Source organism: Trichosurus vulpecula, chromosome 4, assembly GCF_011100635.1.
Source record: "Trichosurus vulpecula isolate mTriVul1 chromosome 4, mTriVul1.pri, whole genome shotgun sequence".
In the NCBI taxonomy this organism is placed as follows: Eukaryota; Metazoa; Chordata; class Mammalia; order Diprotodontia; family Phalangeridae; genus Trichosurus; species Trichosurus vulpecula.
In genome coordinates, this window is record NC_050576.1 from 45,187,147 (window position 1) to 45,215,023 (window position 27,877).

The window sequence follows — 27,877 nt, forward strand, 5'->3', positions numbered from 1 at the left end:
TAGTGCTGGGTCTGGAGGTAGGAAAACCTGAGTTCAAATTTGAACACAGAACATTTACTAGCTGCATGACCTCTGTCTTCCTCAGTTTCCCTAGCTGCAAAATGGGTGTACCAACAGCCTCCACCTCCCAAGGTGGTTATGAGGATCAAATGAGATAACATTTGTAAAGCTCTTAGCACTGTGCCTGGCACATAGTAGGTGCTATGTGAATGCTAGCTGTTGTTATTAAAATGATGGTACTGAACTAGATAACCTTAAATTTTGTATGATTCTAGGATCAATTATCAAAGTCCCTCAACCAAGGTCAGAATCAGAAAACCTCAGAGGAGAAAAGGACCTCAGAGACCAAATCCTCTAACCCACACCTGAACAAGAATCCTCTCCTGAGCATACTCAAATTAACAGCACCTATTATGTGCTGGTGTATGGGGTGTTCAGGGAGGACTAGTGCCTCTGGTGTGAGGGCTTGCTGAGCCCTTTTCAGGGCTGCGTGTCCATCTTGGGGGTCTACCTGTCACCCAATTCTCATCTGTGGCTCCCAGAAGCCAGGTGTAGCAGCCATGCCTCAATAAATCTATCCTGGCAGATAAGTTAAGTCAGGTTGAGAGTAACCTACAGGCCTCAGACTCCTTGGTGAGTTAGGGAGCTTTCTACCCTAAGTATATGAAGACTTCCACTGATGGAACAGGCAGATGAGAACAATTTTTTTTTCCAACGGCCATGAAAGCCAGAGGGGCTGTAGAGCTTGGTCAGATATCAAAGACGCCAAGGACATCCATGGCATCCCAGGCCACCAACAGTCATCCTAACTTTTGTCTTGTCACTAGACTTAGATGACTGTGGAAGAAAGAGTGAGGCTGACAACTTTGTGCAACTCTGCCTCACTTAAATCCAATTGACTAGCAAGTCAAGATGTCACCCAGGGGAACAACAACTGTGTGCCAGACACTGTTGAGTGAAGGATGGACTGGAGTCCATTGGCTAGGGAGAGTCTGAGGCAGGGACACCAACTAGCAGGCTAATAATCCAGGTGTGAGGTGATGAAGGGTGGTTGCTGTGTCAGACAGAGGGAGCAAATATGAGAGGTGTTCTGAAGGTAGAATGGATAGGACTTGGCAACTGACTGGATATGAGGGGAGAGTGGGAGTGAACAGTTGAGGATGGTACCTAGATTGTGATCCTAGGCGACCAGGAGAATGGCGGTGCCCTCTACAGAAATGGGGGTGTTAGGAAGAGGGAAGAGTTGTGGAGGAACATAGTGATGTCTGTTTTGGATGGGTTGAGTTTTAGAGGTTTACAAGTTGTCGTTTCTTTGCCTGATCCTCTCAAACAAGGAAAAAGGGCACAGATTATTTTTTTTTTTTACCATTTTCCGAAATAATTTTATTGGAAGGATTTTGTTCTACTTTTGTTCTACCTGTTCTTCTTCTGTTATTCAGTCGTGTCCAACTTTTTGTGACAACATTTTGGGGTTTTCTTGGCAGAGATACTGGAATGATTTGCCATTTCCTTCCCCAGCTCATTTTATAGATGAGGAAACTGAGGCAGACAATGTTAAGTGACTTGTTCAGGGTCATGCAGCTACTAAATGTCTGAGGTCAGGTTTGAACACAGGAAGATGAGTCCTCCTGACTCCTGACCCAGCACTGGGCCATTCTAATTTTGGATAACTGATTATTAGGAAGTTTCCCCCCTAACATCAAGTCTGAATTTGTTTCTAAATCAGAAGATTTAGTGGCTTGAAGGGACCTTAGAGATAATTTTGTTCAGTCCCAACATTTTCTAGACAAGGAACTGAGGCCCTATGACTTGAGTTAAATGACTTGAAATCTTTGAACCTGTTACTACTGAGAACAGCCAGGTATTCATAACTTTCCATTCTGCTGGACACTAATTGTGGGCCAGGGGTTCATTCGCCTTCTGCAAAGGCAACAACCTGTGAGCTCAAGCCTGACTTTTACAATATGCTAAGGAAGCAACAGATCATTTGATATGGTGACTGCCATTTTTTATTGCACATGTAAGTTCACAAAAACCGAGTGGAAAGAGACCTCAGAGGCTCTCTAGTCCAACACAAATCTGAACAAGAACATGCCTCCAGCACAGTCTCTGGCACATAGTAGGCACTTAATAAATATTGATGGATTACGACTTGAGAAGTGGTCATCCATCCTTTTTATTTGAAGACCTCTAGTGAAGAGAAAGTCATCCGTGACTGTCGTTGCTCTGTTTTGTCACTTTTCAGTTATGCCTGACTCTTTGTGGCCCTATTTGGGGTTTTCTTGGCAAAGATACTGGAGTGGTTTGCCATTTCCTTCTGGGGAAACTCTGTGATCCTGCCAATTAAAAGAATAATAATAGCCATCATTTATTTAACAATTTAATGTTCGCAAAGCACTTTATAGATATCTCATTTTAGCCCTGCCTGAGAAGTAGGGGCTATTGTTATCCCCATTTTACAGATAAGGAAACTGAGGCAGACAGCGGTTAAGCGACTTGTCCAGAGTCACACGACTAGTAAGTGTCTGAGAGGTAAACTCAGAACTATGTAAAAGGGGGATTGACTCCTTATAGCTGTTGATGACTTCCCCTTCAGCAGAGGTTTTCAAAAAAAGGATGGATGACCGCTTATCAAGTGTCAATCAATAAATAGGGGCAGCTACAGGACATTGTAGGCTACTCCAGACAAACGAAATCCCTTCAGCTTGTTTGGGTTATGTCACCTCCTGGGCTGAGGACTGGTGCTTTGAAACTGTCCCTGACCGAGGCTATCGGCACTCACAGCCAAAGGGCCAGGGTGAAACCTGGGGCGGGGGCTAGAATACAAGAGCGTGAACTGCTCATGGACTGGGCGGGCCTGGACAGGGCGTCCCAGCGAAGAGCGGCCAGCCTCGAGAAGACAACCCCAGGCACTTTTCCAAAGTCCCAAGCACTTTAGCAAAACTTCTCTTCTGGAGAAAAGTTGGGAAGCTGCTAGACAGCCGTCCCGCCCTGCTCTGCCTCTGCTCACCCCTTTCGCTTCCTTATCCTCTCTCCTCCTCTAAGCAGGACAGTTCCCGGGGCTGGGTTTCCCCACCCGCAGAGGTACCAGGAGCTGTGGGGCGAGTAGGTGAAAGCACCTCACCGGCTTTCTCCTTCCCTGGAGGGGCCTTCACGTGACACCTGCTGGGTTAGTTGCCTGCTTAAGTCCGAGCGCGCCTTCCTCTTCCTGCAGCTCCTCCTCCTCTACCTCTACCTCCACCTCCACCTCCCTATGTCTCAGCACTGCCGCCGGCTGCCCCGTGGGCCAGACGCGATGGACTTGCCCGTGAGATTCCCCGCTAAAAGTAACTCCTGGGGGAACAGCAACAGGTCAGTGGAACGCAGCGGAGCCCGCGGTTTGGGGGTGCTGGAGGACGGGGTGGGGGGAGGGACAGTGTGGCCCTTCTGCCCCAACACCCCTCAGACTTAGTGAGGAGGGGAGTCACTTGTGCGAGCTCCGCGCACTGGATGGAGTTGAGGAGTTAGAAATCACCCCCTCCCTCCACCCCTTTCCCCCGGACCTCAGGTGGAGAGTGATCCCTTGGCCCTTGAACTTCTCGCCTGCCTTCTCCCACCTGGTTTCTCCATCTTCTTTCACGCGCCGGCCCCTTACCATTTGTCTCCCCCGCCCCTAACCTCAGTTTCCTCAGTCTAGCTGAGTATTCCCGTCTTTCCCTTTCCACTACTTCCCCGGTCCTTCCCACCTCTGCTCCGAGATCTCGGACCCTGGATGACCTGTCACGTAGGTGGAGAAACTTTCAAACTCTCTGAAGTTCACTGCCAGCCCTGGGTCCTCGCCCTAGGGCTACCCACTGCAGCCCCAGCTGCTGGAGGAGTGAGGTGGTATTTACCGCTGCGGGCGGAAACCAGTATTTACGCTCCCTGCTCCTGCGGGTGGGGGCACAGAGAAGCCTTTGAGTCCCGTGGTTCAGTCCGGATACTCGGCCCGCCAGGCTCCCAGGCTCTGGGCCGCCCCTCACCCCTGTGCTCAGTTCCACTCTTGGGTGTTTAGAGCTTCGATGGCCCCACTCCAAGGGGTCAGCCCTGGGGGCTAGGATAGGATGTGAGCCAAGAAGGATGGGTTGGGTACTTCACCCTTTGGGAGCTGGTGAGCAAATCGTGTGTGTGTGTGTGTGTGTGTGTGTGTGTGTGTGTGTTGTGTGTTTGTGTTCCTGTTCATGTCCAAGTCCATTCATCGGTCTGTCCATCTTTTCGTCCCAAGTATACTTTTCTGAATTTGATAGCTTTGGAAAGTTTTGAAAGCCAAGGAAATTAATTCTGGAAGCCTTATCTTATCGTTCAAGACAAGAGACACAGATCAAGTTTTTCCCGTGTGGCCATCAGGTGAACCTCTTTTCCTGGCCTCCTCTGGCAGGCCTCTGTCCTGGTTTTGTTTATTTGTTTTTAAAAAAATTCATCTAGTGGATGACTCCATCCTCCTGGAGGCTCTCCTGCTTCGTCTTCACTTTATGTGTCATACTCGATCAGACAAGCAAATCCTAGCTTTCCTGGTGGAACAAACTGGCCTTTCACTTAGGTTGGCAGGTTTTAATTTGGTTAACCCCAGTTTCCTCTCTTGGTGGAGAGATACAGTGCCACTAGGCTGGATCTGCCCAAGCCCCCCTCTTCTCCCCTTCTTTATGAGAGAGTACATAGTTCAGACCTATAAAAAGACTCTATTGGCTGCTCAGCCTGACAGAAGGTAGCGTATGTAAACAGGCATATGTTCTCTCCTCCTTCCTCCAAAGCAAATACAGTGCTCAGTTGTTAGACTTACTTTAAATAATATTTGGAGACTTTCCTGTTTCCCCCCAGAACAGACTTAGAATATTACAGATGTATTTAAGGCCCACTAGCGAGGTAAGAAGTACCAGGGAGGGAGAAATAAACATTTCATATTCCCTAAAAACTAGTGCCTTCCTTCTGTTTCTCAGTGCAAGTTGTTTGCAGGCTATTAGACTATGAGCTAATTGAGACTAGTGGCTGTTTCATATGCCCAGTGCTAAGCACTGTGCCTGGCACTAATAGGTCCTTAACAAATGATTGTTGACTCATAGCCCATCTATCATACAACCTGGTGCATAATACTTGCTTAACAAATGCTATTTGAACAGAATTGTTCGTATCCATTTTTGGCCTTAGAACTGTGGGTTGCTTGAAGGCAGGGACTACCCCCGATCCCCTGTACCTAACACAACCCTGGCCCAGAGACAGTGCTTCAGAAATGCTGGTAGATTGAAATGGGCTAAAAATACCCATGTTCATTGACAGTGAAGTTAATTGAATTGAATCCTAACAAGGTTAGCTCCATACGTTACCCACAGGGGTGGGAAACCTGCAGCCTCAAGGCCACATATGACCTTCTAGGTCCTCAAGTGTGGTCTTTTGACTGAATCGGAACTTCACGGACCAAATCCCCTTGATAAAAGGAATTGCTCTGTAAAACTTGGACTCAGTCAAAAAGCCACATCCAAGCACCTAGAAGGCCATGTGTGGCCTTGAGGCCACAAGTTCTCCACCCCTGCTAGCATCTTTTCCTCAACCCAAATAATTATCGAAATACTCAGGGAAGTGGTTTTTTCCTCTATTTTTAAAAAAGAAGAAACACAGAAAAGTAATTTAGGTAACCCCCTCCTTTCTATCAAGAGGGATTTGAACATAAATGACTTTGGGTGGGAGCCTGGTAGAATAGCTGTGCCTTTGCCTGATCTGGCACAGAATGGGCAACTGACCTGATGATTTACTTCTGCAGCAATCTGGCCACCCTGAGAATGTTCTGACCAAGTGGCTCAAATTCTGCAAAGTCAAGTTTCTTCATTATGCCCCTTGAGAGAAAGGACTACTTTTTTGCCTTTTGTTGCTTCCCTGACTCTTAGCATGGGGCCTGACACTTTGTAGGCTGTTAATAAGTGCTTTTTAACTGACAGACTTATTGTCACAGGACCAGAATTCCAGTTTGGCTTCTGCCCTTTAGATCCGTGAAACCCTGGGTGAGTCACTTAATCTCTTGTCTTCAGTTTCCTCTTTGTAAAATAGAGGGCGAGAAGGTGGACTACTTAACTTTGATGGTCCTTTCCCTTCTAGACCTAGCATAGCTGCTCCCAACCTTTAGAGAATTACCTTATTGGACCCTGGAAGCTTGGTGAGGGAAGGGAGAGGGCCCACCAAGGCCTGCCAATGCTTCTCTGGGATTTTTGCAGCTCTTTTTAATTAAAAAGCACACAAAACTATCCCTGCCTCGAAAACCTATTGTAACAAACCTTCAAAAGGCACACCCTTTGTTTTTGATATAAACCAGGTCATTCAACCTGAGCTCATTCCAAAATTGCCTTGTTTTCTCAGGCTCTCCAGACCTTTGCCAATGACTAGCTATGGACTTTTCTTCCCTGCCCACTATCTGAAACCAGGCAAGTGCTTCATTCTGAGCCTCTCTGGCCTTCCCTGCCCCCAGCTTCCTCCTCCTTGCTTGAGAACCACAGTATATGTAACAACTTTAAACTGTAATATAAAATTTAACACGTTAACAGTGAGAAAAGATAAAGACCAGGCCAAAATAAAGCTCACCAAATTAAAAAAAGGGCACGGTCATAAACTAATCTCTTTGGCCAGCAAAAAGCTGAGAATGAAGAAAGGTGGAGGCCTGTTTCTTCTCTTCTGGAATGAACACAAAAGAGAGTAGATTTCCTTAGCCTAGCCTCATCTCTTCCAGATATAGAAGAGTTTTTTAAGCCACAGGCCAGGGAGTTTACCGCCTATGTCACATGGGCAGTAATTATCAGAATACAGACCCTGTACTATCTGCTGCCAGTCAAGAACGTTTAATCACCTCCCATGTGCTAGGTTCTGTGCTAAGCCCTGGGAATGCTAAGAAAAAGGAGATCTCTGCCCTCCAGGAGGTTATATTCTAATGCAGAGATAACAAGCCAAACCCTAAGTACAAACAAGCTAGGTACAGAATAAATTGGAGATAATCAACCAAAGGAAGGGAAGCTAGGTGGTCCAGTGGAAAGAGTGCTGGGCCTGGAGTCAGGACAACCTGAGTTCAAATCTATCCCCAGACACTTATCAGCTGTGTGACCCTGGACAAGTTGATTAACCCTGTCTTTCTCAGTTTCCTAGTCTGTAAACTGAGCTGGAGAAGAAAATGGCAAACCGTGCCAGTATTTCTGCCAAAAAAAGTCAGCCATGACCAAAACAACTAAACAACAAACCCAGGGATGGTACTAGAATTAAGGTGGGGTTTTAGCTGGGACTTGAGACATTCACTGTTTCCTCTCTCATTTTTCTCATTTTTCTCTAGGTTAGGCTTGTTCTTTTCTATCCTGCTGCTGCCCTCCCCCACCCACACGCCTTTCTGCTCTGAGTCTGGGGAAATTTTTTTTTAAGTCCATATGTTCTGATTCCTTCATGGTTCTGCTTTGCTGGCCTGCAAGGGGATGTTTCTGCTACGTTCCCCATTTTTGTTGCCTCTACTGGACTTGTCCAACCCTTACCATGGTGCCTGGCACTCTATTAAATGCTTATGTAGTAAGCACTTAATAAACGCTTGTTGACTGGCTTGCTTTTTGTTGTTCCTTCATTCAGTCCTGTCTGACTCTTCATGACCCCATTTGGGGTTTTCTTGAAGGCAAAGATTTTGCCAAAGGTTTTGTTTGCCAGGAAAACCTCAAATGGGGTCACAAAGAGTCGACATGACTGAAAAAAAGACCGAACAACGACATGTATAAACAAAATATATATATACACAGGAAAAAATGACTCAGTTCTATTCAATTATGATTCCTCTAATGTTTGGGGCTCCTTAAGTAGGATTCCATAAAGGTGCAAAGACTCTCGAGGCCTAGATAAAACATATGGAGCTCTTCTTAGAGGAGCACCAACATAGCAAAATCTCTAGATAGAATTTGTTCAGAAACATTTCTGAGTACTTCCAAGAAAGGGTTAATTATGATTCTTCTTTCCTCCTCGGGGCTCATTAGGGGTATGTATAGTATAGCGGGCTTTCTCATTAAGGATTTCTGTAGAGAATCATTGAAAACGTTTCTCTGTAATTGGTGAAAAGTTTAAGGGCCAAGAAGCTCTTCTTGGGCAGAGGTGGGAAACTAGGCCAGAATGTCGTCAGCTGCTGAGGTATTTGGGGGTTTCTTGGTTAAAAGGGAGGGCCCCTTCTGAAAGAAGGGGGAGGGATCGTATTTCCAGAAATTATTGTGAAGTCAAAACAAAAGATATCAAAAGAACATTTTTTTTAAGTTTGGGGGAGGGGAACATTAAAGAAAGCCCCCAGCCAATAAGACTGCTGCCTCTACACCCAGACCTATTCCAGTCTTGCTTGAGAATGGAGTTTCCCTCCACAGCTTAGTCCACTCTTTTCCCCATTGGATGGACGTTTCTCTCTTTTTTTGTGTGTGATGTGACCTTTAATACCCTATAGCTAGAGTTCTGCTTTCTGGGCACAATGAGGGGGTGGTCACAGAAGATCTTAACTGGAATTGTCTTTTAGGGAAATTCCTGTTCTTCTAGTCATTCCTTCATTAAAAAAAAAATTATTTTTTGGAAAGGAGGAAGGGACAAAGCATTTGTAAAGAGCCAAAGATTACCTCATTTGATCTTCACAAAACCTTTTGAGGTAGGTGCTGTTATTATGTCCACTTTTACAGGTGAGGCAAACTGAGGTTAAAAGTGACTCACCCAAGGTTTACACTGCTAAGAAGTTCTCTAAGGCAGGACTTGACCTCTGACCTTCCTGACTCCCATCCAGCACTCTCTCCCATCTACCACCTAGCAGCTGCTCAAAGTGGGATAGACTGGGAAGAGCCCTCCCTTGAAGTTATCTCCCATTTACACTCTATATATCTGGTGTATTCAGTTGTTTTTGTGAACGACTAGGCAAATATGGCAAGTTGTCTCCCCCAATAGAATGTGTGCTCCTTGAAGTCAGGGACCATGTTTTTGCCTTCCTTTGCATCTCCTGCACTTAAGACATATTTGTTGATCAACAAACTGATTTTAATGATGATCAAATAAATATGTATGGTCAGGTACTAAGGTGGGGATAGTGGCCTAATCATTTGGAGAACTTTGATCCTCAGAATTTTTTAACCATAATTGAAAAATAAATTTTTGGTAAAGGATAGCCCTTGAAAGAGAGGCAGTTTGGTACACAAGGCCAGAAAGGCTTGGGTTTGAGACTTACCTTTAACACACATTGGCTGTCACTTAACCCTTCAATTCTCCAGAAAACTCCCTAAGCTTACAAGCTGCTGTGTAAGAACTAACCTCCAGATGTAGAGAGAGAATTTCCTCATTTTGAAATCAAGGTCTAATCTGGAAAAGAAAAAAACAACCCTTCCAAACCAGAAAATGCCAAATAAAATCCACAGGGTCATGAGACACACAGCCAGCACTCCCTGAGCATCCTGGGATGTCCTAGAACACTTAGGATCATGGAGAAGAACAAATATCCTTTAGCCTGGAGATGAGACCAAGAGAGCTGTCAGCAGGGGATTTGGAGGCCTAGCCGTGTGGAAGGGGGTGGGAGAAGTAGCAAAGAAGCAAATTCAAGCTTGATTTGGTGTCAGGAAAGAAACTTCCTAAGAATTAGGGCTGTCCTGAAGGAGGGGGCTGTCTCTGGAACTTCTGGGTCCCCCCCTCACTGAGGATCTTCAAGCCAAGGCCAGTTGGGGATGGTATAGAGGAGCTACTTACGCAGTATGGGCTGGACGAGATGGCCCCGCTGGGCTTCGGTGTTCAGCACCACTCTTTGAGTTTCCCAGAGCATCTGTGTGGTTCCTTCAAATTTGGTATTATTCAAGAGAAAGCTTCCATGTCTCGATTGGTGTCTACTGCTATTTCTATGCAGAATCTGTAGCTCCAAGGCCTCAGCTGTTGCTATATGCTAGATTATGTCCTTGAGGTGAAGACTTCAAGTGTTTCTTAAAAAAAAAAAACAAAAGTGGACGGGCAGGGAGCGAGAGGTAAAGACCTTTAGAAGCTTTTTCTGTAGAACTCTTAACCTTTGATGTTAAGAATAAAATTATCACAGGTCATGTTTTTGGAGGTTTTTCATAGTTAATGAAAGGGTAAAATGTTGGATCGAGTTGAGCTGACACATTTGTTAAAACTGCTTTAGTGAAATCTGTGAACTCATCTGCTTGGGTACTTCCTTCGCAGATATGGATTGCAACCCTTACACAACAATAATCATAATGATAGCTCTGTTTACATATATGTGTATATGTATAGACACATGTTGCTTTAAAGGTTTGCAAAGTGTTTTACAAATATTATCTCACAGGATCATAACAATAACCTTGCTATTATTATCCCTGTTTTATAGATGAAGGAACTGAGGCAGATAGAGGCAAATTGACTTGCCCAGGGTCATACATGGAGTTTGAGTAGTAATGATGTCACATTTGAACTTGAGTCTTCCTGACTCTAGCTGCAGCTCTCCACCCTGATGAAACAGATAGCTGCTCCTGTACATGGTGTACTGGAGGCCTTGCCTCTATTTTTTCTCCTTTTTTTGTTTGTTTTTTACTATTTCATGGAAAACAGTTAACCTACTGTTTAAATTTGTTAAGTCCCTTGAAAAGCATTCTGAGCTTTGAGTCAGAAAGCAGTAGATTCAAACCTGTCTCTGATACTAGCCATGTGACCCAAGGCAAGATACTCAATATCTTCCCCCATTGAGGGAGGTTCAATTGGAGGAAGATTGTGATCTATGTAAGTGGGGTTCTCATACCGAAATTATCCATCCTTTCTATATCTTTCTATATGCTTCTCTGCTAAACTCCATTTCCTCTTCTCATTCATTTCTTTTTTAAAAAAATAAACTTTTACTCATGTCTTCTGTTTTAAAAAAAATTTTTTTTGGTTACATTTTGAATTACAAATTTTCTCCCTTCCTGCCTCCCAACAGCTTCATTAGAGAAGGCCAACATCTGATAGATCTATATCTATCTATCTATCTATCTATCTATCTATCTATCTATCTATCTATCTATCTATGTGTCTGCCTGCCTATATCTATGTCTAACAGTATATAGATAGCTATATTTCTATGTCTATGTAGATATAGACAAAGATGTGGAGCCATACTTCCACATATCAGTTCTTCCTCTGGAGGTGGATAGTATTTTCCTTCATAAATCCTTCAGAGCTGATTTGAATAGTTTAATCATTCAGTTATTTCTTCCAACAATATTGCCATCGATGTTCTCTTGGTTCTGTTCGTTTCACTCTTTGTTATTTCATAGAAGTCTTTCCGTGTTTTTCTAAAACCAACCTGCTCATCCTTTATTACGGTACAGTAGTATTCCATCACTATCGTAAACCACAACTCATTCAGCTGTTCCTCAGTCAATGGGCATCCCTTTAATTTCCAATTCTTTGCCACATCAAAGAGAGCTGTTATAAATATTTTAGAGCATACAGGTTCTTTTCCTTTTCTCTTGATCACCTTGGGCAAGAGATCTAATAGTGGTATTCCTAGGTCCAAGGGTTTACACAGTTTTATAACTCTTTGTGCATAATTCCAGATTGATCTCCAAAATGGTTAGATCAGTTTACAATTCCACCAACAGTGTATCAGTGTCCCATTTTTTCCATGTCCCTTTCAACATTTGTCAACTTCCCCTTCTATCAATTTAGCCAGTCTGATAGGTGTGAGATGGTACCTCACTTCTGTTTCTTATATCATAATTATCCTACTTATCTCTCTCTTCCCAAGCCCTTTCCAGAGACCTGTCTCATATAACAAAGTATTTTTTGAGAGGGAAAAAAAATCAGCAGAACTGATCAATGTATTGAAAAATGTGAGTTTTGTTTGGAATTTCCTATTTTGGGAGACTAGATCAAGATTTCATTGGTATTGGGAATTCCTAATGAGGAAATACATGTGCAATGTGTAAAACCTAATCTTTAGAAAGTTTTATTACATTGCCTTTTTTGGAGGGTTGAGTGACTTATCCAGGATCACACAGCTGAGGCTAGATTTGAACTTGGGTCCTCCTGACTCCAGGGCCAGTGCTCTATCCACTGCAATACCTAGCTACCCGTATTATATTTCCTTTTGCCTCTTTGATGTATAGTTCTTTCAAATGATGCTGTAGTGACTGTCTATTATTTTTACCTCCCAACTCTATAGCCTGTCTTATCTAATCATTCAGCTGAACTTCCTTCTTCCAAGTTACTCATTACTGTCTTAATTCTCAAATCTAATGGCCATTTTCCTCAGTCCTTATTCTTCTTGGTCTCTACTACTGTTCCATTCTCTTCCTGAATATTCTCTCCTTTGGGCTTTTGTGAAGCTATTTTTATGACATCATCCTCTGTTGTTTCTCCTGCCTACCTAGATCTTCTGTCCAGGTCCTATCTACTAATTGTCGGTGTTTTCCAAGGTTCTGTTCTGGGCCCTCTTTGGCCTCTGTGCTACTATGCTTGGTGATCTTAACAGATCCCATGGATTAATTATCATTTCTATGTACCATTCCCAGGTCTACATATATCCAGCCCCAGTCTCTCTCCTGAACTCACTATCAACAGCCTCCTCCACCTCCCCTCCCCTCTCCCTCTACCTAAGGGTGTTCTGCCCAAAGGAGGGTAAAATTTGACAGCCGAAATCAACCTAGTTAACTTGAGGTTTACTGGCTAAATTTCTTTCTCAAAGACCAAGCCTTAAACACAAGTCACTCTGGATCTCATGGATGGGAAAACAATGGGTCCATTCCCAAGCACCACTTAATGGTTTCTTTTTGGGCCCTCTTGGCTCAGAGTGAATGTAAATAGTAATTGTTTCTCTTGTGGCCAGCAATCCTGAGGGTCTTCCCCTCTCAGTTTGAATTTTTTTTTTTTTGATTAAAGGGGCCGTCCCTTGATTCACTTCTTAAAGAGGCCTATCACTGAAATACCTCACTCAAAGTGAGAATCTGGAAAGTCCTTAGCTTAAAAGGACCAAGGTCTCCCATTGCATCCTGGGCTGCCTCTAGTTGTCTTTATCGATATCAGGCCACTGGACCCAGATGACTCTGGTGACCTTGCACAGTCCTCCCTCACATCAAAGTCAATTGCAAGTCATGTCATCATCTCCCTCATGTCATGGTCCTCTTCAAGAATGAAGGACCAACCACAAACAACCCTTCTGCATCTCAAACTCAACAGGTCCAAAGCAGAACTTAGTATAATAACCACTCCCCTCCCCCCCCCACGCTCCCCTCACCAGCAAACTTTTCTTCTTCACACTTATTACTTATTATTATTGTCCCAGTCACTCAAGCTCTCATCTTCAGCTTCATCCCCAACTCTTCACATGAGTTCAAATCCAGCCTCAGACATTTACTAGTTATGTGACCCTGGGCAAGTCATTTAACCTGTTTCCCTGGTGTCCTCAACTGTAAAATGGGGATTATAATAGCACCTACTTCCCAGGATTGCTGTAAGTATGAAATGAGATAATATTTATAGAAAGTTTTCAGCATAGTTCCTGGCATACAGTAATGCCACGTATCCGATCCATTGCTAAATCTTGTCATCTCTACTTTTCCTCCACTCAGAGCCACCATCCTATTTCAGGCTTCATCCCCTCATGTGTGGCCTGTTGCCCTAAATCCAATATTTTCCTACTATAATCCATTCTCCACTCAGCTGCCAAAATGTTTCTCATAAAACTTGGCGCTGATAAAGTCATCCCAGGTTCAATAAACTCCAGGTGTTCCTTATTACCTCCTGGATCAAATATAAAACTCATCTGGTGTTTGAAGGTCTTGTAAACCGGCCCCTGGTAAATAAAGGCTTAGCTCAGTGCCTAATACACAACAGGAGCTTAATAGTTGCTTGTTCCTTTCTTTACTAAAAATTTTGTAATTACTTCCCTAAGGAAGGTAGAGCCTGGAAAAAAAAAAACCATAGAATTTAGAGTCTGAGGAATGCATTCAAATTTCATTTTTACTCCCTACTACCCAAGTGGGCTGGGACCTCTCATTTAGCTAGCTTCACTGGGCCTTAGTTTCTTCTTCTGTAAAATCAGTTTTTTCTAGGTGAACCTCTGCTGTACCTTCTAGTTCTAAATCTGTTATGTGAGCCCTTCATGTGTTCACCTGTACAAAGCCCATAATCACTAGACTCCCTTGGGAGGCCAACTCTGGAACCCATTGAGGGATTTGGTTGGGTCCTCATTACTTCCTGGAATGTGTTAAATGTAACCTTCAGTTGACAGGATGTTTCATCCTGAAGAGTTTCCATTGGTGTTGCATTTGTATCCTGTTCTAGTTGAGTCCTGCTGACGGGTATCATGTTTGCTGATTTGTGGCATGGTTTTAATCATGTTGACCTTGGCAATTCAATTTAATTCAAAAATCTATTAAATACCTACTGTGTACAAGTGCTGATGCTAGAAGCTTAGGGAAAACAGGCTCTGCTCTTATTCGTTAAGGATCTTGTTCAGATATGAGTTGGACTACGTGACCTCTTGGGTCTTTTCCAATTCTGATGTCCTGTGTGCTTACCGTGTGATAGTGGAAAAAAGCTAGGAGGCAAGGGAGAATGTGGCAAGTGCAAAGGAGAGAGGGAGAGAGATTCAAGCAAATGCTATAAGAAAACTGAAGAGGGAGAAATCACTTTCAGCTGGTCGGTTGGGGAAGGCTTCATGGAGGACTTCTCTATTTCTGTTGTGGTCTCTGCCCTCCTTCCTGTCTCCCAGGTAGTCAACCTTCCAGCCATCTTTGACCCTTCATTGGCCCTCACTACACATATCCAATCAGTTGCTAAAGCTTGTCATTTCCACCTCCTCCATGTTTCTAATCTTTCCTGTTCTCTCATCCAGCCTCTACCCTAGCTGGAGGTAACTGACAGTCATCTCCACTTGCCTGAACCATTTCGAATAGCCTCCTAATTGGTTTTCCTGGCTCAGATCTCTTCCCTCTCCATTCCACCCTTCACACAACCACCAAACTGATTTTTTGAAAGTTCCCATCAGGCTGTGTTGCTCCCTTACTTAATGAACTCCAGTGGTTCCTTATTACTTCCAAGATCAAATGTAACCTTCTCTGTTTGGCATTTAAAACCCTTGGCAAGTTGGCTTCTTCCTACCTTTCCAACCTTACTATATGTTATTTCCCTTTATTTGCACAGAGGGCCATCATATCGGCCTTCTTACTATTCCTTATATGCGGCTCTCCATCTTCCACCTCTGTGCTTTTGCCCTGGCTGTTCCTTATGCCAAGAATTCACTCTTTCCTCATGCTTTGCCATTCTGAATTTCTAGCTACCTTCTCCATGAGGCTTCCTTTGATCCCCTCAGCTGTTAGGGCCATATTCCCCCACCAACTTGTATTTGTTTGGTATTTTTTTTTGTTTATATTTATATGTTGTGTATATGTCTCACTCACTGTACTGTAAGTATCTTGAAAGTAGAAACTTTTCACTTCTGTTTTTGTACCCTCAGCATGCCCAGTGCTTGGCAAATGGGAGGGACGTTAAATGCTTATTGAATGATGGACATGGCATAAGAGTGAGGTCTTAAAGGAAGATATCTAACAGAGTCTGGGAGGAGTCTGTTCCAGGAATGGGGGACAGTATGAACAAAGATAGACACACAAGGGCAGGGCAACAGTAGGTGATGGTGACTAATCCAGTATGACCTATTGCAGAGAGAATGAATGGAAATAGGGTGAGATAAGTCTAGAAAAGAAAATTAGGGCCTTAAATACCAGCATATAAAGGAGTTTATGCTTTATTTTGTGGATAGTGGGGGATAACTGAAGATCTTTAAGTAAAGGAGTGACACAGAATGATACATTAAGCATATTACCTAGGCGGATGTGTGAAGCAGTTCCTGTCCTCAAGGAGTTTCTATTCTATTAGGGGAAACAACATGTGTACACACGCACGTAAGAAACGAAAGGTAATGGCTAGGGCATTGGGAGAGGAGGATTAGGAAAATTCTCTTGTAGGAGGGGCTTGCCTTGTGGTTTGAAGGAAACTAGAGTTTTAGTGGTGAGGAGGGAGAACATTCTAGAGATAGGGACAGCCTGAACTAGAATGATTACAGAGGGAGGAGAAAGGAGGGGATGTATTCTAGAGATATTACAGAATAAGGCTGACCAAATTTGACAATTCAGTAATCCAATCCAAAAATATTTATTAAATGCCTACTATGTGCCAAGGATACAAAAAGAGGCAAAAGACAGTCCGTGCCCTCAAAGAGCTTACAGACTTTGTCATAGAGAATCTTGCAGCCCAGACTCAAAGGAAGTATTATAATGAGGCTATAGACTATCCATTCTCCCCACCTATGCTTATCCAGAGATGTCCATCAAATAGTAGTTCTAATTAAAAAGACTATACTTTTTTTAAAAACTTAATTCTATTTTTGACTTTTAAATTGAAATTAAAGCTAGTTCGTCCGAATGTTTTCCTTCTTCCTGAAGATACCATTCTCAGCTTTGCTTTCTCATACAAGAAAGTTCAAACTTGGGGAGAAATTTCCATTAATCTGAATACATAGTTCATTGCAGTTTCTGGAAAAAGGCCCCAAAACATGCCTCAATTAGCTGACTGAACCATGATACGCAGTGTAAAAAATTAAGATTGTTACTATTTCTTTTCAGAAGATTTTCTCACATTCTTAAAAACTTCTCGTCAGGAGCATGAAAGAATTTGAGTTGGTAAGGACCTTGGAGGTTCACCTCATCTCTAAATAGGAATTCTCCTTACAACATTCCAGACTCATGGTTATAGCAATCTGCTCTAAAGCCTTTCGGTGATAGGGGGCCCACTACCTCCTGAGGCAGCCCATTGTCCTTTTAGACAGCTCTAGTCATGAGGAATTATATCCTTTCTATCAAGCCAGAATCTACCTCTCTGGCATCAACCCCATTACTCCTTGTTCAGCCCTCTGGGGCCAAGCTGAAAAAGTCTAATTTCTCTTCAGTGTGTGACAGCTGTATTGGGGTGCATAAACTAAGGAGGCTCCCTATCTACTCAAAGCTTATCACAGACAGTCTGCTCCTTACAATTTGCTGCTGCTATGCTTGGAACACTCAGAAAATAATGTTTGGTCAATGAGGGAAATCCATCTGGACCTTTGGCTCCCACCTCCCTGGTGACTGACCGGGGTCTATTATCTGCTTATCGATTGGGGTGGGGGGGTGGTCCTTGATAGTAAGATTCTGCAGGTGAAGCATGAACTATGTCAGCAAAAGGGGAAACCTTGAAAGCAGAAAATGTCAAACCTGTAGCTGGTGCCTGAGCCAGACTGAAACATAATTGGGAAATATTTAGCCAAATAAATAAAAATACAATCAAACATAGATAACATTACATTTTAAAACTAAGGGATGCTTTTATATGGATCTGTGGCCTCGTTTCTATTTGGCTTGGACACCTCTGCTTTAAGATACCAAGTGGGTATTGCCCGGGTTTCCAGGGAGACTATGAGAACTTATTTCCACAGCAGCCCATACAGACTGTGTGGACTGGTCTACAGGCTGCCTGGCCTCTAGATCTGATCACTTTGAACCCAGCTATGCTTCTAGAAAGAGGAAAACTAGAGTCTGGAACAGCTGTGCCAGAAGTTCAGCTGAAGGACCATTGGAGAAACCATTAGCCAGGGCATGAGGGTACTGACCTTGCATTCCCAGCAGATGAATGGCATCCATCCTTTCTGTGGTGATAGATTTCCAATGTCGAGGTGCTAGTGACTTCTCCTTTAAGATGTCTACTCAGTGTGTTTGCACAGTGGATACAGTATGACTAGAGTCAGGAAGACCTGAGTTCAAATCTAGCCTTAGACATATACTAGCTGTATGATCCTGCACAAGTCACTTGACCTCTGTTTGCCTCAGTTTCCTCATCTGTAAAATGGGGATAATGGCAGTTCTTTCCTCCCAGGTTTACTGTGAGGATCAAATGGGGTAATAATTGTTAAGTGCTTAGCATTGTGCTCAGCACATAGTAGGTACCATATAATGTTATCTGATATTATTATGTATCTCATATATATGTTTTTATATTCACGTTGTCCCTCCCATGAGAATTTAAGCTCTGAGAGCAAAGAGTGTTTTTGCTTTTTCATTGAATCTCTTAGCACTTTGTCTAGATAGAACATAGGAAGTGCTCAAGATAAATGTTTGTTGATTTATATATTCAATAATAATAATAATAGCTAGTATGTATATAGTGCTTTACAAATAGTATCTCTCATTTGGTCCTCACGACAATGCTGGGAGGTGGGTGTTATTATTATCCCTACTTGACAGCTGAGGAAACTGAGGCAAATACAAGATAAGTGACTTCCTTCCTCCCTCCCTTTCTTCCTTTCCCTCTTTCTTTTCCTTCCTTCCATCCATCCATCCATCTTTCTATCTTTCTTAACTGATTTCAGAGTCACTGTTGTTGCTTCTTCAACTCCTGCTACTTCTGACCTCAGAGTTTTCATGTTATGGGCCCTTTTAAAGTCCATCTTCCTCCAGGGTCATAAAGCTAAATGTCTGGGGCTAGATTTGAGCTCTTTTGACTCCAGTTCTAGAATGTTCTTTTTGAGACTTTTACAAATATCTCTGGAGTTCCTAAATATGTCTGGAAACCTAAATAAGATTTAATAATCCTAAACAGCAGCTGTTCACATCCTTGAGATAGCTGTCATGTTTGCCTATGAACCTTCATTTCTCCAACTGACTATCCCATGTACCTTGCTCTTATGACATGATCTCATCATACTAATAGCCCCCTTCTAGATGTGTACCTGGGAAACTAGATGGCACTATGGTGCATAGAGTGTGCTGGGTCTGAAGTCAGGAAGACTCATCTTCCTGGGTTCAAATGTGCCCTCCGACACTTAGTAGCTGTGTGATCCTGGGCAAGTCATTTACCCTGTCTGCCTCAGTTTCCCTATCTGTAAAATGAGCCGGAGAAGGAAATGGCAAACTACTCCAATATCTTTGCTAAGAAAACTTCAAATGGGGGTCACAAAAACTTGGTCACAATTGAAAAATGACCAAAAAACCAAAAAGATGTGCTCCTATTTGTCTTATCTTAAAACGTAACATCCAGAACTGAACTCAGTGTCCTTAAGCTAATTGTTCCAGTGTCTGAACCAAGAAGTAACTGATTTGCTAAGATTAGAATGATTCAATATTCATGGTAATCTTGTCATTACCTACCATAGGACAGTTTGAGTTGCTTGTGTTAGATGTTTTCTTCCTTCTTTCCTCTTTCTTCCTTCCTTTCTTTTTCTTCCTTCATTTCTTCCATCTGCCTTTCTATTTTTCTTTCTTCACTAATTTTAGAGTCACTGTTGAGTTGCTTCTTTAACTCCCACTACTTCTGACCTCAGGGTTTTCATTTTATGGGCCCTTCCAAAGTCAGTCTTCCTCCAGCTCTAAGTCAACCGTGTGGGTGGTGAGCCAGACCATTGTAAGCCTTGTTTTAATGTTTCAAAGTAAGCTTTCTTCTTGGCAGGCTGGTCCTAACTCTAAGATGGATTGAGCTTATAAAACCCCAAGGTCTTCATTTCCCCCCTCCCCTAGTTTATGAAAAAAGTAAATAATTCATAAGGTGTGTAGTTTCTGTTTATTTCTGCTGAGCGCATTGTAATGAAGAGATCTTAAATGTCATCTGCTCGTTGCTGGGCTTATACTTTAGAATTTTCATTTCCCCTTGTTCCTTCCTTGTTGAGGCTCGGCCAGCCCACTGCTCTACCATTTTCTTCTCTCTCATCCTTTTGCAGTTGAAGATGCAGAATGACTTCCATCTGCTGACATTGAACCCTCACTTTCAAAGTTTAGAATACAATTTTCTGTTCCTATATTTTCTTGAAGAGCTGTGGGCATGCATCAGTCTTTAGGTCTCCTTTTATTCTGAGATGACTGATCTTTAGGAGGAATTGCTCCCATTTCTAGGGTGTGTTAAGGTTGATTAAGTACTTTCTTCCCAACAAATCTGTGAGGTAGAGAGCCTAGGTATTCTAGTTCCCATTTTACAGATTAAGAAACTAAGTCCCAGAGAGGGAGGAGTGACTTGTTCAGTGTGATGTGGCTAGTAAATGGTAAGAGAAGAAGAAGTAAGAAGAAAACCAGCATTTCTACACTTCTGAGGTTTGCTAAATGAACACTTGCTGGGCAGCTAGGTGTGCAGTGGATAAAGCCTGGGGTCAAGAAGACATGAGTTCAAATTTGGCCTCAGACACTTACTTCCCTAGCTCTGTGGCCCTGGGCAAGCCACTTAATCTCTGCCTCAATTTTCGAATCTGTAAAATGGGGATGATAATAATATCTACCTCCCAAGGTTGTTGTGAGAATAAAATGAATATATATATATGTATGTATGTATATATATATATATGTGTATATATACAAATATACACACATATATATATATGTAACATTTTGCAAACTTTAAAGTGGTACGTAAATGCTAGTAGTAGTAGTTGTAATAGTAATAGTAGTAGTAGTTGTAGTAGTAGTAGTAGTAGTAGTAGTAATAGTGGTAGTAGTATAGTCATTTGATCCTCACCCCAACCTAGGAGCTAGGTGCTATTTTTTTTTAATCCTCCTTACTTTACATTTAAGAAAGCATAGATAAATGGGTTAAGTGACTCACCAAGGATCACACAGTCAGTAAGTGTCTGACCTTAGTCAAATCTGAACTCAGGTCTTGAACAGCAGTCTAATGTTACCTGCTATGTAATCTAGCTACTAAACTGAGTCCTCCTGTCCCCAAGTCTGGTGGTCTCTCCACTCCACCATGCTCCTTCAGAACGATATAGTAGCAAAACCACTAAGCTTAATTTCAAAAGACTTGGGCTCGACTGATTCCAGTAATTCCTATCTATGTGAGCTCAGGCACAGCCCATCGGAAAGTATGCTGGATTTGGAGTCAGACAAGTACTGAATTCAAATTCTGGTTCTGTCACCGATCCTGAGCAAGTAATTCAACCTCTTTTGTTTCTTCTGCTGAAAAATGATGGGTTTGGATCAGGTGATCTCAGAGGACCCTTTCGGCTTTAAAGCTATAATCCTTTGATCCTAAGACATTTAATTTCTGAGTGCCAGCTTCTCCATCTACAAAATGAGGATAACAGTGCTAGTCCTACCAACCTCACATGATAGCTGTGAGGAAGGCTTTTTTTAAACTGAGAAACACAACATCACTATAAATTACAGTCATCCTTTCCTCTTCTTCTCAATTCTTTTGTAATGGCAGAGATACAGGGCTAATCACTGCTCTTATCACTTGCTCATTTGGAAGCTAGAGCACACAAAGGTATTGAGAAAGCTTCAAAGTTTACATTATGTGTAACTCTACCAACATTTTGAAACAAATTCTTCTTTTCCCCCTTCACCTCAAAATACTGATAATTGATGTGAGCCCTTTAAATGGCCTCATCATCTCTAGTGACTAAATTGTTTTTCAGCAGTGTCTTACTCCTTCTGACCCCATCTGGGGTTTTCTTGGCCAAGATACTGCAGTGGTTTGCCATTTCCTTCACCAGCTCATTTTACAGATGAGAAAACTGAGGCAAACAGGATAAAGTGACTTGCCCAGGGTCACACAGCTAGTAAGTATCTAAGGCTAGATTTGAACTAAGGATGATGAGTTTTCCTGACTTCAGACCTGTTACTGCACCACCTAGCTGATCTTGTATATATGTATATGTGTGTATATGCATATGTCCGTCTATGGGTGTATACATCTATATCTCTACTTCTATTTATCTGCCTATCTATTTTGATGTAGAGTTTTGCCCTTGGCTTCCTTCAGGAAATATCATTCTGTGTAGGATGCCCCCCCACCCATCCCCACCCAATGCCTTTTCCTCCAAGGTTGCCTTCCATCTATTTTGAAAGTACCTTTGATACATACACACACACACACACACACACACACACACACACACGTACATATGTGTGTGTGTGTGTGTATGTCGTATCCCTCATTAGAATGTAAGTTTCTTCATGGCAAGGATCAATTTTTGCTTTTTCTTTCTATCGCCAGGCCTTATGTGTCTATCACGTTTGTTGTTGCTGAGTCATTTCAGTTGTGTCTGACTCTTCATGACTCCATTTGGGGTTTTCTTGGCAAAGATGCTGGAGGAGTGGCTTGCTATTTCCTTCTCCAGCTCATTTTACAGATGAGGAAACTGGAGCTAACTGGGTTAAGTGACTTGCCCAGGGTCCCACAGCTAACAAATGTCTGAGGCTGGATTTGGACTCAGGTCTTACTGACCCCAGACCTGGCACTCTATATCCACTGTGCCAACTCACTGCCCACCTGTCATATAGTAAGAACTTAATAAATATATGTCAATTGATTGCATGTATATGCTATGCATCATAATGTATAGTATTAATAAAATGAAATTGTTCAGGGACTAAAAACTGGCTACAGATGATCAGCAAGTGGATTATTATGTACATTGAAAGATTAAAGAGGTAACTAATTTGTTGAGAGGAAACATTTCTTAAGTGCCTTGACTAGCTTATAATAAAATCAATTTAGAAAATTAATTTAGAAAATTAATTTAACAACTTCATGAAACAGAAAATAATAGATAATCTCTGAGCCTTAAGGTAGCATTTTTTCGTTGTTCCTTCTAAACTCGTTAAAGTAGACAATATAGGCTAAAAATAATTAACAATAACATGAGCTTAATATTCCTGGGGGAAGAGACTGCCCCAGAGGTAGACATGTCATTTCTTCCCACGTCTGGTTTTATTCTAGAAATACTTCAAATGCCTTTCTTTTGTTGAGCATCGTTTTCGTTGATTAGGCTCAGGTTTGCCGGATGTGTCGTTGTGTGTTGCAACTTGAGGTCCTTTACTTTTCCAACTATATTTTTCTACTTCCTTCATTAGTTTCTAGTGGCTGTGAAATAACTTTGTATCATTCAAATTTCATTTCCTTTATTTTTCTGGGTCTTTCTCCTGGCTGCTTGCAAAGTATGTTGTCATTGGAATTGCTGAATTTAGCCCCTAGGTGTTCTGACCTTTCAAACATATTTGTTGTTGCTGTTTTCCTGGAAAGAATCTGTGGATTCTTTTGATTTTTTTTCTATATATTCAAAAATTCTGGGCAATGTTCTTGTATCATTCTGCATTATGGTGTTCTTCTGGAAGACCTGTCATTCTTAAGTTGGTTTCAAGGTCAACGGCTTTGACCTACGTAGAAAGCAAATGTTTATTTTTGTTTTTGTTTTAAAAAGATAAGACATTTTTGCCTTTTGCTTCTCTTCTGCCAGATTTTTCTCCACTTTAGAATTTCTGTATTCCAGATCCGTTAATGTCTCTTGATCTTCCTGGAAATTTTCTATTGTGGATTCCATTTTGCTTTTCTACTCAGCTAATTGAGTTTTTTTATTACTGCCTTGAGCACTAGAACTTCTGACATTTTCCTACCCAGTTTTTTCTCCTCTTGATTCCATTTCTCTTTTGAGTCATTCTGAAAGTTCTGATTGTAGTTCCATGCTATTTGGGGATGCCACTTGTTGGTCACAAGACATAGAAATCAGACGTGGATTTTGTTTTTTATTTTGGTCTGAACTTATGATTCAATTGGGCTGGGGAACTCCCAAGTCAGAAAATTCTCTTCATCAATGCAGATAAACAAACAGCCATTCTGCAGTCTGAGAAAGTTGCATGAGGGGCTAAAATTTTAAGTGACTTGTCCAGGGTCACATAGCCAGAATGTATTAGAACTTGTACTTGAACCCAGTCCTATCCATGTTGCTTGGATCAAGTATAAATGAGTTATTTTAAAATTTGAAAACATTTTGAAACTTGAATGACTAGATAGAATTAGTTATAATTTTTGAATATTTCAGTCCTATTAAATTTACCTACAGAAAGTTAATATAATTTTGTAGCTCCTCACAAGTAGTAGGAGCCTCTGTGGTTCAAAAACGCCTCCTTTTACTTCCTCTACAATTATTTATCTATTTTTACCAGTTTATACTTTAATTAGGAGAAGTTTCATTAAAAGTAATAATGAAAGGTAGAGGTTCATTTCAGTCAAATGGTTTTTTGGTTAAGACATACTGAAGTAACAAAGGCTAACTTAATGTATCTAAAACTAAATTTATATTTCCCTGGGAATCCGTTCTCTTTCTCAAGTTTTCATATTAGTTAATTTAACACAACAAACATTTATTAAGCATCTACTGTGTATAAGGCACTCTAATACCTTTGGGGATTATGTAAAGACAAAAAAAGAAACATTCTCTCTCTTTTAATGACAACACAATTATTCCCTTCACCCAGCCTTAGAATCTCAATTATCTTCCAATTCCTCTTATCTGCCCCCTTAAAAATTCAATTAATCAGTTCTTCCTCACTACTATCTTTTGCATTGTTTTTTTTTTTCAATTCTATAGCTACCATTATGCTTTAGGCTTCCATGACTTCATATGGAACTTTTATCATAGCAAACTGCAAATAAAAACCTAAGCTTGATAGTTTTCCTTGGGAGGCACAAAATTTTTTAATACTGGTGTTTTGCATAGTGACTCTTTTGAGATATGGTGGATGGATTCAAATCAACAAACATTTTTATGATGTGCCAACTGCATTCAGAGCAAGGAGGGCACATACCACAGTGGACAGAGAGCTGACTTCAGAGACTAGGTTCAAGTGTCACTTCTGACATGTTAGCCACCACTATGGGCAAGGCACTTAAACTCTCAATGTGCCCCAGAGACTCTTGGAGATTATAAATAACAGAGCAGATGGCATTTTGCATTGGTGGAGGAAGCCTCTTCACTGGGAGTACCAGAACAATGAAATCAAAAGTCTGCTTCAATAACAAAGATCCGATGCTCTGTGTACTAAAGTAGGTAAAAATTTAAATATGATAACATTCTTGCCCTCATGGAGGTTACAATTTTGTATGACTGAATAGAGTACTGGGGCCTCATCGGGAGTATGGGCTTGATGATAGAATATGTGTTCTTTTCTTCTGGCTGGGTCAGAGAGACCCATCATCAGACTGACCACAAGGTAATGAATTTCTCCACCATGGCAAATTCAGTTAGTCAACTAACATTTATTAAGCATCTACTGTGTTCCAGGCACTACGCTAAACACTGGTGATACAAAGAAAGGCCAAAAAAATAGTCTCTGATTTCAGCAGACTCACAGGAGAGGACAACATGAAACAATATGTAGAAAATAAATTAGGAGTAGTCTCAGAGGGATGGCACTAAGATTAACTTAATTTCCACAACAATCTACTAAAACATACAGGTGTCTTGATCTGAGTCACTGAAAGGCATAGTACCTACACTGGTGAAATCAAAAGTCCTGGAAATATTGAAGTATGTGTAGAAAAGAGCATAGTGGTTCAATTTAGAGAGAAGCCGATTTTGTTTGCATTGACCTGGACAGGTCAGGTATGTTAGTAGCACATACGTTGTCCCCAGGGTTTCCTCTGAAGCCTTTATCATGGTGTTTAGGGGGGACTTTAATGAATTCCTTTTCTTGCCAGTTCGATGATGGCCCATCCCGAATCTGATCTAATGGAGGAGTGCCTGAAAGAAGATTTAAGGTTTTACTTCATGAATCCATGTGAAAAATATCGAGCTAGACGTCAGATTCCATGGAAATTGGGGCTGCAGATTTTGAAGATTGTAATGGTGACAACACAGGTAATTTCTATTATGTTAATGTTTTCCCCCTCCATCATAAATGCTTTCATATCTATCACCAGAAAAGTGGTTTGTTTTTTATTTTGTTTTTAAAAAGACTCGCACTCCTTACTGATATTTGGGCTTGCCATTGGGGGATGCCATGTTTATGTTCCCAGCTTCTTTAGGACTTTGAGGATCTGTGGATTTGTCCATGTGTAGGCACTTCTGCTATTCAATCAATCAATTAGGTTTTATTAAGTGCTTGTTGTCTGCCAGGGCCTGTGCTACCAAGGCAAATCACTGCTCTTCCACAGGTTAATAGATGGGTTTCAGTAACTGATGAGGCCAAAAAAGTAAATTAGTCTCTGGATGACCTGGTGATGAATTTCTCCATATTTAGCCAGGCTTTTCCTCAAATGATAATCAATCAACAAACATTTATTAATGCCTACTATGTGCCAGGCATTGTGCTAAGCACTGGAATATTGACATAGTTTATCAACCAATCAGTAAGAAACAGCATGGTCCAATGGACTTGTCTAGCATCACCTGGCTAACTGAGGATATGAGAAGAGATTTGAACCCTTGCCTCTTGATTCTATGGGGAAACTAGTGGATAGAGTGCTGGGTCTGGAGTCAGGAAGACCTGAGTTCAAATCTAGCCTCAGACACTTACTAGCTGTGTGACTCTGAGCAAGTCACTTCACCCTGTTTGCCTCAATTTCCTCATCTGTAAAATGAGCTGGAGAAGGAAATTGCAAATCCCTGCAGTGTCTCTGCCAAGAAAACCCCCAATGGGATCATGAAGAGTCGGACACAATCAATACCACTGAATAACTCTTGATTCTCAGTAGGAGGCTCATTCTACTCCCCCATTCCATCTTAGATCCTTCTAAAAACATAAGCAGTTATCTGTAAGGCTGGGGAACATAAATAGCTCAACTGTAGATGTCAAAGAGGCATCTGAATCGTGTGCAGGCCTTTAGTACACCCAGTTCAATGTCACTAGAAATAAACATGTTACAACCCCTTGGAATTTAGGAAATTCCAAGTATGTGCCCATGGTTTCAGAAAACTCCTGGATGCCAGCACCACAAATGTACAGTCATAACAACCTCCTTCATACTTCCAAATGATTTATGTACTTGGAAATCTTTTTGGTTCCACTACACCAGATAAAAAGTTCAGGGATTCACACGTTTTCATCACTAAGCGTACTGGATTTGGCCCCAATGGACCTTGGTTTTAATCCCCAAATTTGTCACTTACAAACTATGGTCTTGGACAATTTACTCTATTTCTCTGAGTGACCCTGGAAAAATCAGTTAGCTTTCCAAAGCCTGATACATACATGTGTACACATACTTACTTACCTATATATACATAGATCCTTACCTAGGCCTACATATATGTACACATATACACATATCAACTTATAATATGTATATACATACATGTATATACTCTGTGTGTGTATCTACAAATACACATGCACAAACGGGTGGATGGCATAGTGGGTAGAGTGCCAGGCCTGAAGTTAGGAAGAACTGGGTTCAGATCCAGCCTCAGATACTTCCTAGCTGTGTGACCCTGGGCAAATCACTTAACCCTGTTTGCCTCAGTTTCCTCATCTGTAAAATGAGCCAAAAAAGTAAATGGCAAACCGCTCCAGTATTATCTTTGCCAAGAAAATCCCAACTGGGGTCAGACATGTCTGAAAACCACTGAACAACAATAATAACACCACATATTAAGGACCAGTAGATGGTGCAGTGGATAAAGTACCAGGCCTGAAGTCAGAAAACTCATCTTCCTGAATTCAAATCTAGCCTCAGACACTTCCTAGTTGTGTGACCCTGGCAAGTCACTGAACCCTGTTTGCCTCAGTTTCCTCATCTGTTAAATGAGCTGGAGAATGGCAAACTACTCCAGTGTCTTTGCCAAGAAAACCCCAAATGGGGTCACTATGGATGGAACATAAACACACATACATACATCTATACATATGTGATACATACATGGTAGGTAGAAGGCACCAACAAACAGCTGGGGGGAAGAGAACTGAGTTAAAGTCTTAATCTCTGCCATTTTAAAAATGGATTTTTATTTGTACCTTTTTTACATTGTCTAGATTTTCCATCTTTTCTCCCAGAGAACTGTTTCTAATAACAAAAGAAAGAAAAAGAGGAAGAGGAGGAGGAAAAAACCAAAACATTGAGCAAAGTCAATCAAAACATC

The 27,877-nt window shown here is 41.7% G+C and overlaps 1 protein-coding gene across 1 annotated transcript in view; it reads left to right on the forward strand.

Moving 5' to 3' along the window:
• Positions 1 to 3,253: 3,253 nt before the first annotated feature.
• MCOLN2 (mucolipin 2) overlaps positions 3,254 to 27,877 on the forward strand; it is an 83,425-nt gene continuing 58,801 nt past the window's right edge. The window contains exons 1-2 of the mRNA XM_036753272.1: positions 3,254 to 3,351; positions 25,498 to 25,657. Of these exons, the coding sequence (XP_036609167.1) occupies positions 3,254 to 3,351; positions 25,498 to 25,657 (258 nt within the window). The remainder of the gene's footprint in view (positions 3,352 to 25,497; positions 25,658 to 27,877) is intronic.